The 12,435-nt window shown below is 55.3% G+C and overlaps 1 protein-coding gene across 4 annotated transcripts; it reads left to right on the forward strand.

Moving 5' to 3' along the window:
* The first annotated feature begins 379 nt into the window (after positions 1–379).
* LOC100483573 (DNA dC->dU-editing enzyme APOBEC-3H) lies at positions 380–12,157 on the forward strand. 4 transcript variants are annotated; one of them, XM_019794477.2, is made up of 10 exons: positions 380–511; positions 699–917; positions 1,396–1,493; positions 2,217–2,364; positions 3,770–4,049; positions 4,274–4,385; positions 10,067–10,223; positions 10,927–11,209; positions 11,436–11,551; positions 11,891–12,157. In XM_019794477.2, the coding sequence occupies exons 4-10, from the start codon at positions 2,224–2,226 to the stop codon at positions 11,939–11,941; spliced, it is 1,140 nt and encodes a 379-aa protein (XP_019650036.1). In that variant the 5' UTR covers positions 380–511; positions 699–917; positions 1,396–1,493; positions 2,217–2,223; the 3' UTR covers positions 11,942–12,157. The 4 variants fall into 4 exon arrangements, with proteins under 4 accessions (XP_019650036.1, XP_034499700.1, XP_011217150.1 ...); XM_034643809.1 differs by lacking the exon at positions 1,396–1,493 and adding an exon at positions 1,739–1,822; XM_011218848.3 differs by lacking the exon at positions 1,396–1,493 and having other exon boundaries at positions 382–511.
* Positions 12,158–12,435: the final 278 nt, after the last annotated feature.

Raw genomic sequence — 12,435 nt, forward strand, 5'->3', positions numbered from 1 at the left:
CCCCGCCATGCAGCAGTGTGAGGAGGTCAGCCCTCCTGTCCCTGAGTCAATGAAAGGAATCCTATCAGTCACAGCTGTTATGGGCTGAATGCTTGTGTCCCCCAAATTCATATGGAAAAGCCCTAAACCTCAGTGTGGTGGTGTTCAGAGCGGTGGGGGGTGTCTTTGGGGTGATTACGTTTAGGCAATATCACGAGGGTGGACCCCATGAGGGGATTAGTGACCTAAGAAGAGGAAGAGAAACTAAAGCTGTCCCTCCTCCTTCCTCTCCCTCACCTAAGAAGAGGAAGAGAAACTAAAGCTGTCCCTCCTTCCTCTCCCTCCCTCTCCATCTGTTCCTCTCCTTCAGCTCTGTCAGATGAAGGCTGAGGGGCCTTAGGCAGAGGACCCACCACAGACTTAGGAGCTCAGAGCACATCTGTGCCCTCACTGCTGGGGAGTCAGGAGAAAACACCAGAGTCCTGACATGAGATCCACACTTCCATTTCTCTTCCACTCATTCAGCAGACAGGTGGAGAGCAACACCTGGGCCCAGACGTGGGGGCGCAGGGGTGATGAGGAGAGGGCTCACTCCGCTCCCTAGAGAGCCTACCTCTCCTGGGACCTGGCCTCCCCCGCCTCCATCCTGCTCTCCCCCAGCCAGCCTGTCCCAACCCCCTCTGACATCCTACTTTCTCTTTCTCTTTGCAATAACTCAGGTCCTGCTGCATGGTGGGGCCTGTCTCCACCCCCGGAGAGAAGGAGAGAAGGGGGGTCTGAGCCCAAGGAAGTGCAACCACCGGAGGGCCCTCCCACCCCTGAAGCCAAAGCAGGAAGGAGGTGGGGCGTCTGTGGAGGCACCCGGGAAGTCTCAGATCCCCAGGCTTTCCTAAAGCAAAGCTGGGGAGAAGAATGGAGCCCTGGCGTCACCACCCAAGGTACTGCAGCTGCTGCTCGCTCTGTCCACGCGCCCCCACCTGCCCCCCCCCCTTCCGCAGCTCCTCCTTCCTGGTGGCCCTGCCCGTGTTTGCCACTGTCCCTGGCCTTCTCCTCCTCCCTGCTGTCCTCCTTCCCTTCTCTCCCTCTCTGGGCTCCTTCTCTGCAGGACCCGCTCCTGCCTGGGTCCTCACCCTATTCTGGGGACGCTCCCACTACTGCTCTGAACACGCCCCTCCCGCACCTCCACCCAGCCCCGTGATCCTCCAGGCCAGCCTCTGGGTCTGAAAATCTGTCGGGCCTGCCCCTCCCAGCCTGTGCTGGGTGATGCCACTCTCTGAGGCTTCTGGAAGTTTCTGTGCTCTGTTAACGCTTAGAATTTAACTAAAGGATGAGCGAAGCAGTACGTGGATTTAGTTTAAAGCACTTTGATTGATTTTCTATCATATTTACCCCATTGTAAACACGGTGTGAGGCTAGCTCTTGGAGGCAAGAAGAGAAGTCATCTGTTGCTGGGCTCTCCCAATCCCTCGCAGACGCGTGAATGCAGCCTGTTCTCAACCTTACCCGCAACCTAGGTGACCGAGCTTCACCCTTTATGTTTGTAATGACCACTGACAGGGCAGCTGGGGGCAAGATGCCAAGGTCAGGAGAAATGTGCATATTTAAAATGAAGTGGAGAAAGAGGCAGGTCGAGGACCGCAGTCATGGGAGGTCCTTGCTGGAAATAGCTGCCCAGGGACCAGCCGCAGCCCCATCACTCACTAGCCCTGGGCGTGGCCACGCTGCTCCATCTCTTGCCCCTGCTTCCTTTCCTCTACAGTGGGGGTGGCTCCCACGGGATCTGGGGAGGACTCGTGAGTTGAGATATTTACAGCACTTGGAATAGTGACCTGAACCTCTGAAGGTATGCATTAACCTGATACTTAAAAAAAAAATGCAAAGATAAAAAATCAGGAACGAATTGAACCGCAGTACTAGAAAAGCCGTTCTCCGGGGATGGAGGGTTCCTATTTCTCTTCCTATTTCTCTTTGCATTTTTCTAATGCGTTGGAGGAAGAATGGGCAGGAAAACCGGTGTGGCTGGAAGGAGCAGGCCTGCAGGGGCCCCTGTGGGAGAGGTCCCTGTCCCTGATGTCCCTGGCAGCACCCCGCCCATCCAGTCTGGAAAAGCAGCAGGCGATGCTTAGGACCCCGGAGTGGGACCTGGGCAGGGAGCCCCCGTGCCCAGGGGAGGCCAAGGGTCAGGGACAACTCCAGAGAGCATTCTCCGCATTTTGTTTTCTGTCTTCCCCCCGCAGAAACCCAATGGGGTGGATAAGTCCAAAAACCTTCTTCTTCCAATTCCCAAGCCTGTGCTACGCTTCGGGGCGGAAGTTCTGCTACCTGTGCTTCCAAGTGGGAAGAGGGGGGCACCCCCCGAGTGACTGGGGGGTCTTTCGAAACAAGGTAAGGCCCGTTGACAGGCAGGAGCTGCGTCAGTTGGGAAGGGGGAAAAGAATGGACTAAAACGCCAGGTGGAGGCTCTCCACGGGGCACGCTCCTTCCTCCGACGTTGTCCTAAGTCTTTGGCCCAAGAGCTCCCTGCTTGATCCTCCTGGAACGGGATACGGGATGGCGTTTGACTTACCGTGTGAGCCTGGCTCTAAGAGTCTGCTGGCGTTCAAATCCAGGTCTTGTCCTGGAGCTTGGCCTCTAGCAGTCTCTGACGAAAGAGCATCTTTAGAAAGTCGGGGCCTATTGGACACCAGAGCCTTTTCTGCTCTAGTAATGGTTCTGCTGGTCGAGTCCTCCACCGCCCCACCACTGACCCTTCCCAATCCAGGACCTGTGATCCCTCAGGGGAGAGCCCGCACCCCTCGTCTGCCTGCCCCCGGCCTGCTCCCAGCCACAGCCCCGGGGTCCCTGGCAGGTGGCCACGGCACCTGTGACCAGGTTCCACGGCTGCTGGAGCCAGGCCACCCCCCTGCAGCCCTGCCCCCTCACCACCTGCCACTCCTGAGAGATGTCCCACCACACCACACCCCTGCCCTCTCCTCTCTCCTGACACTACAGACTTTTCAGAGCCTCTTTGCAGGACAGAGCCCTTACGGGCTGGGTCAGGGGTAGCCCAGTACTAACCCATAGAAATGTCATGGGGGTCACGTATGTCATTTAACGTTTTCTAGTACCCAGTGTTCAAAGACTTAAGAGAAATTGATGAACTCAGTATTGATAACGTATGGGGTAATATATCTAAGACATTATTTCAAATTATAATTAATATAAAAATTCTTCATGAGGTCATTTACACTCATCTTTTTTACCATGTTGTTGGAACAAGATGTGTACTTTATACTTGCCCCACATCTCAATTCAGACAAGCCACGTGTCAAACGCTCTGGAGACATGTGGGGCTAGCAGCTTCCCTGAAGGGCAGCACAGCTATGTGGCCCTCCCCAGCAGACAGCACCCACGGAACCAGCCTGGACCCTGGAGGGCCTGACCCGGGGCCAGGGGGATGCTTGTAGGATGGATGGATGGATGGATGGATGGATAGGTGGATGGTTGGATGGACAGACGGACGGGCGGATGGACAGCTGGGTGGACGGACAGATGGATGGATGGATGGATGGATGGATGGATGGATGGATGGATGGAGAGAGGATGTTGGAATTGATGGTCGATGACTGTGAGAAGGGATGGCTCAGTCAAAAAAGACAGGGTGGGGAAAGATGGAAAGGAGGGATAAATCAATGAACACCATGCGCCTGGGACTCCTGCCCTCTCGTCCGTCCTCTCTTGGCACCCAGCACTGCCATGCTGCCTGCTCTGCCAGCCAAGAGTATCCCCTTCTCTTCTCCGCCTCTCCCAGGTCTATCGTTGGGCTCCCTACCATGCAGAATCCTGCTTCCTCTCTTGGTTCCGTGCCCAGAACCTGTCCCCTGATGAGGATTACCATGTCACCTGGTTCTCATCCTGGAGCCCCTGCCACACCTGTGCAGATGAGGTGGTCGAGTTCCTGGGCCAGTACAGGCACGTGACCCTGAGCATCTTCGCCGCCCGTCTCTACTACTTCTGGGACCCACCCTTCCAGAACGGGCTTCGCCGGCTACAGTCTGCAGGGGTCCGGCTGGACATCATGTCCTTTGCAGGTGACAGGAGAAGGAGCTGGGAGAGGGCTGTGGGAGGGAGTAGGACCGGGGGGGGGGCGTGGGGAGTGGTGGAGGGTCTAGAGCGTCCCCAGGGAAAGTGAGTGGGAGGAGAGCCTGGGAAACTGAGGCAGGACTGGTGGCGCCTGGCAGGGAGGTCACGGGAGGGTCAGAAGAAGAAGGCCTCCCAGGGCCCACCTGACTGCCTCCTTGCCTCTTTATCTCAGATTATAAACGCTGTTGGGAAAACTTTGTGGACCACAAGGGGATGCGCTTCCAGAGTCGGAATCTATTAAGACATAGGGATTTGCTGGCCTCAAGGCTTGAGAATATTCTTAGGTGAGGACGTCCTCAGCCTCCTGGCCTCTCCCTGCTGCTGCTCCTCCTGGCTCCAGCCACCTTCGCCTCCCTCCCCAGTCCCTCAGCAGCCCCCACTTTCTCCCTGCGCGTCCTCCCGCCTCCCTCGAGACTTCCCTCTCTGCTGGGAGGTGGCCCCCCCAACCTGGCTCCTCCCATCTCACCACATTAATCAAATCTCGTTAATAAACGGAAGGTCAATGGGCCTGAACATGTCTAAGTGTGAAAATCGGAAACTGAGAGAGACATCCTTCCTGAGGATGTGACTTCTCAGAGAACCAGGGTCCTCTGCGCTCAGCGCGGGGAGCCCCCGGTGTCCCTCTGCATGTCCCCGTCTCCCCAACTCGTAACAACATCAGGCAGATTGGATCCAGGCCCACCCTAAAGGGCCTCCTTTTAACAACCATCTTTTTAAAGTCTGTACGTCAAATGTAGTCGCATTCGGAAGCACTAGGGTTGAGACTTTAGCTGACGGATTTGGGGGGCACACCGTTCAGCCCAGACAATGACCCAGGGCCTTTCTGAGCTGAAGGCATGGGGCAAAAGCAAGATCCTTATTCTGCTCTCTGTCTCCTGGGTTCTGCCTGAGCGGCCCCTGCCTTACCTGCTTCCCTTCCAGCCCTTGCTGCCCTGGACCCGCCCGCCCCCCACAGTCACTGCCTCTCACCAGATCAGCACCACCCCCGCCCTCACTCCCACATCCCTTACCCCCTTCCCACATTGCTGCCAGAGGGGACAACAGAGATTGCAACCTGGAGACAGCAACGGAGAGTGAGCAAGAAATGAATTATTCAGTTTATATTTAAATAAGGCTTTTTTTTTTAAATGTAGGATTGGGTTTGGGAGGCCTGAGATCATCAGAACTTTTCCAAAAAAGCAGAATCAGAAGTGGCAGGCAGCTGAGAATCAAGTTGGGGAGACAGGGAAGCGTGCGAGCAGTCGAGGTGAAACAGGGACCATCTGGGTCTTTGACCACAGAGCCAACGACCCCATAAACATACTGGGGGGAAAGTCGGAGGCAGGGCCCCATGGGGTGGTCTGGACCAAGGCACGGAGAGAAGGAGCCTGAGACGGTGGGATTCTGGGCAGGCAGAGGCAGGAAAAGCAAGAGGGCAGGTGTTCGGTTTGGAAGACATCCCTAAAATCACTGTGGAGAATGTCTTGGGTCCCATTCAGACCAGCTGTTTCTCCCTCTGATCTTGGCTGGCTAGGTGTGAATTGTTGGTGGCCCTAGACTTGTCCCTTCCCTCCGCTCCCTGTCTCTCCTGCTGCCTGGAGGCCAAGGGCAGAGCGCAGAAGAGCTCGGGCTGCCCCCCACCCTAGTCTGCCCTGCTGCTCTCCCTGCCCGCACAGCCTCCATGCAGGGAGGCACAGAGAGGCACATGTGGACAGCACAACTCTCGGAGGCCTGCATCATCAAAACGGGCCAAAGTGGCCAGCTCAAAATATCCCCTCCTTCAGGAGGAAAGAACCAAGGGGAAGGCTAGTCTTAGAGATCCTTGGGGGCCTTCAGGACATTTCCTCCAAAACAGCCACGCTCCCGCTCTGGCACACCGCTGTTCTCTGCCCATCTCCGACGGCTAGCAAGAGTTCAGCCTCCTGCCCACCTTTCCTTCTTCTCGGGCCAGAGGTGTCTTAGCTGTCAATTTGACTAACACCTGAGTACGCAAATTTGATCACTTTCTTGGAAGGGCCCGGGGCCCAGCTCGTTCTGGAAGCTTCTTCCATTGGCTGGGGCCTCTAGACATGAGAACAGATGGCAGTGGAGGGGACACTATTCCCTCAGATCCTCCAACTCTTGCCCGTGCTTTTGTTACCCCCTTGGGGCCATCCCAGGGCCAGTAGGGCAAAATAAGGTGTGCGTGTGGTGGGGGCCACCAGCTGGGAGAAGTTCTGTGGGGACTCATATATGCATGTGGTCTGGACTGGGGGTGACAGGTGGCTGCTCTAAGGCCTCCTATCTAGGATTCAACTTTTCCTCTGTTTTTAAAACCATCCGGGGGTCTTGGTGGACCTGTGACAAGGCAAGAGGATAGCTTTCAGGTCACACACTTCAGTGTCAGGTCCTAGAGATGTCAAGACCTAGGAGGCCTTGTGGGGGCAGCAGTTTCCCTCCTCTTGTGCCCCACCCCCCAACTCCTACTCCAGGAACACTGAGGAAGAGGGAGGAGCCAGGCCAGTAGCCTTGGAAGGCATTCCAGCTCTGCCATTTGTTTGCTGTGTGGCTTTAGAGAGTAGCTTAGCCTCTCTGTGCTGGGACCTCATCGAAGCTGTCAGGATAATGGTAAGCCCCTCCCAAAGCTACTGGGGGCTGTGGTAGCGGATGGAGTACAGGCTCTGCTCAACACACCTGCCTTCTCCAGGGTTAGACCCGTAGACCTCACCTTCCAGATGCCCAGAGTCCTGACACAGTACTGAATGACTCTAAAGGGCAACACAGGGATAATGGGGAAAGGGCTCACTCCACTCCTCAGAGAGCCTACCCCTCCCCAGGAGCCAGCCTCAGTCCTGCTTTCCCCAGCCAGTCTGTCCCAAGCCCCTCTGGTACCTTACTTTCTCTTTCTCTTTGCAATAACTGGGGTTCTGCTGCACAGTGGGGCCTGTCTCCATCTGAGGGCGACTCAGAGAGGGAGAGAAGGTGGGTCTGAGCCCGAGGAAGTGCCACCACCCGAGGGCCCTCCCACACCCGAGGACAAAGCAGGAAGGAGGTGGGGCATCCGGGGAGGTCACTCCAGATTGGGGCTTTCCTAAAGCAAAGTCAGTAAGAAGAGTGGAGCCCTGGTGCCCCAGACAAAGGGCAGGCCTGGGACAAGCCAGCTGAGGCAGGCAACTGCCTAGGGACTCCCAAGGTCAGGTACGTGTCCTCGCTGGGAGGAAAGAGGGTGGGCAGGAGCCCAGAGAAGCACAATCAAGCTAGGGCCTCCCACCCCAGCTTTTGTCCAGCAGGAAGGGGGTGGGTTCACCACTCAGACTGCTGTGGGAGGACACCCACAGTAAGGGGCTTTCCCAAGGCCAAGAGCAGCCTTGTGAGAGGGGAGTGGAGCTGGAGAACCCGGGGCCCAGGCCAGGATGGGACGAGCCTGCCAAGGAGCCTGGGACGGGGCTGCAGGGACCCAAGTACCACTGCTCACTCAGCTCTCTGCCTCCTTCCTGCTCCCAGCCCGACTTCTCTCCCTCTCTCCCTCTCCGACACCTGGTCCAGTCCATCCCTGTCCAGGTCCAGTCCGTCCCAGACCGTTCCTGCCTCTGGCCCTCCGGCACCGCCTGGGCAGGTGCCCATCCCCCCACCCCAGCCCCACCCCTGCTGCCTCCAGCATCCTGTCTCTGTCTCCGGGGCCCTATCCCCTAGGCCCATCCCCTAGGCGTGGCCCCTGGGTCTTCCTCAAGCACTTCCTTTAAGCTTAGTTATAGACTTTAGATTCAAGGATGATTGAGACAATTGTTGGAGTCAACTCCAGATTTATATATTTTATTTTAAAGACTTGCACGGTTTTGCAAAGAATGCTGTAATTTCTGTAACCGACCTGAGCAAGAGTTCATCCACCTGATGTTCAGGAAGCCAACAGAGAGCTGACGCTGGGCTTCTGTGCTGAAGAGACAGGCTAGTTACTGGTGTGGTACCACCCAGGGGAACCGGGAGCTGATGCTCAAAGGTCCTGAACTCACTGGTGGTTTGCAAGTAAGGGTGTTTAAGGGCAAAAACTCAGGGTTAGGGGTCCAGGCTCGTGGCTTCTTCTGATTGATCCAGGATTAGGTAATCTTCAAGATTGATTGACTTGTCTTTCTAGTACCAACCGGTCTGGTTTCATCCAGATTGTGGTCAGTGGTCCTACCGCTTCCCTGGTCCAGGTCTGAAGGCCAGCTCAGCAGAAGCAGAAGCCAAGCACCTCGTGGCTATGGTGACTGCTTAGATGATGTTCCCTGGGTAAAGTTCATCGTCTTAAGCAAAGCATCGTCTAAGCTCCCACTGGTGTTTTCCCCAGCAATCTTTAACTGCGGGTGACACGCCTTTCTGCAGACTTAATTCTATGGATGGTTTCATTTCTCTACTGTGGAGGGAAAAATCATCTCCAAGACAAGAAGATAAATTGTTTCCAGGGAAGACACTACCAAGTGTGCAAAATTAAATTAGTCTTTAAATGCTTCTTACGAGTTGTTTCCATCATCCCTCGATTTTAGCTATTCAAGGTCAAGCTTCAACATTTGTGCCATAAAGATAGTGTACTTGTCTAAAATTTGAAATATTTCAGCCCTGAGCGTCCGGGTTGCCAGGGACTGGGGAGTCTCCCAGGGCGTGGGAACTTCAGGGCTCAAATCGGGAAGCCGCGGGGCAGCTGGCTGTGCTAAGTGTGCTGTGAACGGATGTTTCCGATCTTCCCGCTGAGGGCAGCCAGGGGCCCTAACTGAGACTCGCAGCGCCGGGTGAGGTCACTGGTGGGTAATCCAAGGCCAATGTCCGGGGATGTCTTTTTCAATGACAGTCATCAAAATGCACCTGAGGCTTTACTAATCAGCATAAAGGGTGTCGGAGATGGGTTCCCATTGATGAAATTAGTGGCTTTGTCACTTAGCGTAGCAGATGACAGAAATGGTCTTTTGTTGGTGGAATCCGTGGTTCAAAGAGTTGGCTGGAAATATGGGGAAGGCACTTCTGGCCTTGCAGGAGCACGAGATCCCGTAGTCTGTACAGGAATGGCACCCTTGGCTTGATACCTGTGTCCGGTTCCAAGAGTCTGTGGTCACCTGAACCAGACTCAGTAGTCGGCCAGGTCACATAAGCTTCGGGTGGAGTTTCCAGAGGGAGAGTGGGCTGCGGCCCCATCAAGCTTCCCCAGCGCGTTCAGACTGGTTGGCATCCGCTTGGTCAGTGATGTCCGCATGCAGTGGGGCTCCGCCGGATGGGTTGTCAAGCACTTCTCTGGGGCAGACAGGAAGGCTCCTAGCTCTGTGTCTACGTGCTTGTCTTTTTGCAGCGCCGACAGCTGTGCACGCACACTCACATGAACCAGGTCACTCTGTGACTGAAAAACGAGCCAGATGGGAGACGGAATGCTCTCTAGGGCATCGTCACAACTGGGGGGAGAAAAAGCTATGTGAGTCCTTTAGCCAAAGTCTCGGTCACAACACGTCCTTGTTGACAACAGTTTTTCCTGTTCACCAGCCTCTCTGCACTTTGTACAGTCAAGATTGTGATGCCCACATCTAAGCAAAGAGCACAGAGTTAGAAGAAATACCAGGGCAGCCCCCCCACCAAAGAAAAGGGCTGTGGCATTGGACAGCAGGGTTGAGATGTCCGTGGGACCTGAACAGAGGGGTCCGGGGCACAGGACAAAGATGGGTGAGCCAAAGAAGGACATATGATGTCGAGTTCTCAGGGTGGGGCCCCCCAGCCAGCCCAAGGCATCTGGCCAGCAATGACCTCCAGCGTGGGCATGGTGGGTGCTCCCCCAGACCAGAGGTGGGGCTGTGTGCAGCTGGGAGAGCTCACCCTCTTCCTTCTCCCTTCCCAGCCCTCCTGGCCAACAAGGAAAGAGGAGAAGGTCCCTTCCCTCCCCACCCCAGGGGCCCAAGTGGACCCAAGGAGTTGGGTTCAGAAGGTGACAGAGCCTGGGGTGACACCAGAAGGTGCTCTTTGCATCTTTGGTTTTCTTCCTCTTGCGCAGAACCACGATGAACCCACTACCAAAAGAAGTATTCTACCATCAGTTCGGCAACCAGAAGCGGGCCCCAAGGCCCTACCACCGGAGAAAGACCTACTTGTGCTACCGGCTGAGGCCCCAGGACGGCCCCGTAACTGCCAGAGTCTGCCTTCAGAACAAGGTGCCAGGCGGGCTGTCTGGACACGGAGCCAGTTGGGAAAATGCTGAGGCTTCACCAGGTCTCAGTGAGCCCTGCTTCCCGGGAACTCGGCATGATTATCCCATCCCTGGGCCTCCGCAGAAGCTGTTCCCTCCAGCAGAATGTTCTTCCTGCCCCTCTTTGAGGATATAATATTTACTTGTCCTCTGGATGTCAGTTCAGTCGCTGCTTCTGAGAAGCCAATCGGTCTTCCAAGGACTGAGCGCTCAACCCCACCTCCAAGAGCCCCCTCATACACATGCCTTCTGCCTTTCTGCCCACCTTCCCACCTGCCCCGTCCCGCCTCCCTCCCATTCGGAACTGCTCCTTGGGAACCCCATGCTCGAACATCTCCTGATGTCCAAAAGGCGAGGTCTGCTGAGCATCTGGGATGGTGTCGTGGGGGTGTCTGTCTGCCAACCCGTCTCCTCCCCGGGGACGGGGGGTCGGGTCTGATTCAGATCAAGCTGCCGATGCTCTGGGGGTGCTGAATAACGGATGAGTGAGAGAAGGAAGGAAGGAAGGAAGGAAGGAAGGAAGGAAGGAAGGAAGGAAGGAAGGTTCTTTCCCCGTCCTAGGCAAGTTCACAGGGCAGAGCCCCTTATCCCCAGTGGCGCCCTCAGTATGTGACCTCTGGCCTCTGTGTTGTAACTAAACCCTTCTCTCTGTCTGGGACCCTCTCTAGAAAAAGCGCCATGCAGAAATTCGCTTTATTGACAAGATCAGGTCACTACAACTGGACTCATCCCAGACATTCGGATCCCAGATATTCGAAATCACCTGCTATGTCACATGGAGCCCCTGCTTCACCTGTGCGGAGGAACTGGTGGCGTTTGTCAGAGACCACCCCCGCATCAGACTGCGGCTCTTTGCCTCCCGCCTGTATTTCCACTGGCTGGGGAAGTATCAGGAGGGGCTGAGACTATTGCACGCGTCCGGGATCCCAGTAACCATCATGAACATCCCGGGTAGGGAGAGGGCCGAGGGGTCAGGGGGCAGGAGGGTTTGCAGCTCCAAGGACGGAAACGCCACTGGGGGAGAGGGGTGACTGGACCGAAGGGTGGTGGCCCAGCGGAGGCCCAAGCTGTGACACCGCCAGGAAGGGCAAAGGAAGGAGGGGTCCCTGCAATGGCAGGGTGCACACTTGCAGCTCCCCTGGCCCGGGGGCCTGACTGCCTTCCCTCTTCATCTCAGAGTTTGAGAACTGCTGGTGGGAGTTTGTGGACAACCGGGGTGAACCTTTTCAGCCCTGGAACAAGCTGGAAACGTCCAGTGAAAACATAAACCGTCGGCTCCAGAAGATCCTCGAGGTGAGAAGCTGTCCCCGCTGCAGGCGCCTGGCCCCCCTCTCCCCCTGCGACCCCTCTTCCCAGCTCCAGCGCCCCCTTGTGTCTGTCACTCCTCTCCTTGCTCTCTATCCCCACTGTCCCCCCACACCTTTCTCTTTTCTCCCAACACCCTTCCCTTCACCCCAACAGGGGCTCCCACTTCCTTCCTTATCTCCCTTTTCTTAGGATCTTGTCCATTTTCTGGTTCCCTCGAGGCCTCGATGGCCTCTTTGACTCGGCTCTTCTTGTCCCCTCTCCTTAGCTTGCTCCTGGCACCGCTAGCTGCCAATAACACTTTTAATTGTTCTCTTTCTCTCTCAGCAGCCCCGGAATGATTTAGAAAATGACTTCAGAAATTTGCAACTTCGATGACCCTCAACCCCTTCCCCCGTTCCTGGAGCCCCTCAATGCTTCATGAACGGATGACTTTTAGAAGCAACGTGTGACTTCCACAGTCACACCTGAGCCTCCCCGGAGTCCAGAAAACCTTCCTCCTTCGTTCTTTTGTTTCCTCTTTTTTTTTTTTTTATAAGTAGGTATATATTTTTATAACTAAAAAAAATAAAAATAATTTTTAAGTCTGTAAAACTTGGGTGACTTTCTAAAAGGGAAATCAGGACTTTCCGTCATCAAAAAATGAGTATAAAGGATTTTTATCCTACCGCACCAAGAAAAAAAAAATGTGTTTGAGGATTCCCTCTAAAGTCTAGAATAGTCGGATCATTTTGTCATCCCAATATTCTCTGTTCCTTCTCAGCATCTACTGTGTGTCTAAATAAATAAGATAACACTGCTGAGCCACACAGCTGCTCATAGAATCGCCTGGGGGATCAATAAAACCACTTGACACGCTGTTATTCGGCGTT

This window comes from Ailuropoda melanoleuca, chromosome 15 (assembly GCF_002007445.2).
Source record: "Ailuropoda melanoleuca isolate Jingjing chromosome 15, ASM200744v2, whole genome shotgun sequence".
NCBI classification, from domain to species: Eukaryota; Metazoa; Chordata; class Mammalia; order Carnivora; family Ursidae; genus Ailuropoda; species Ailuropoda melanoleuca.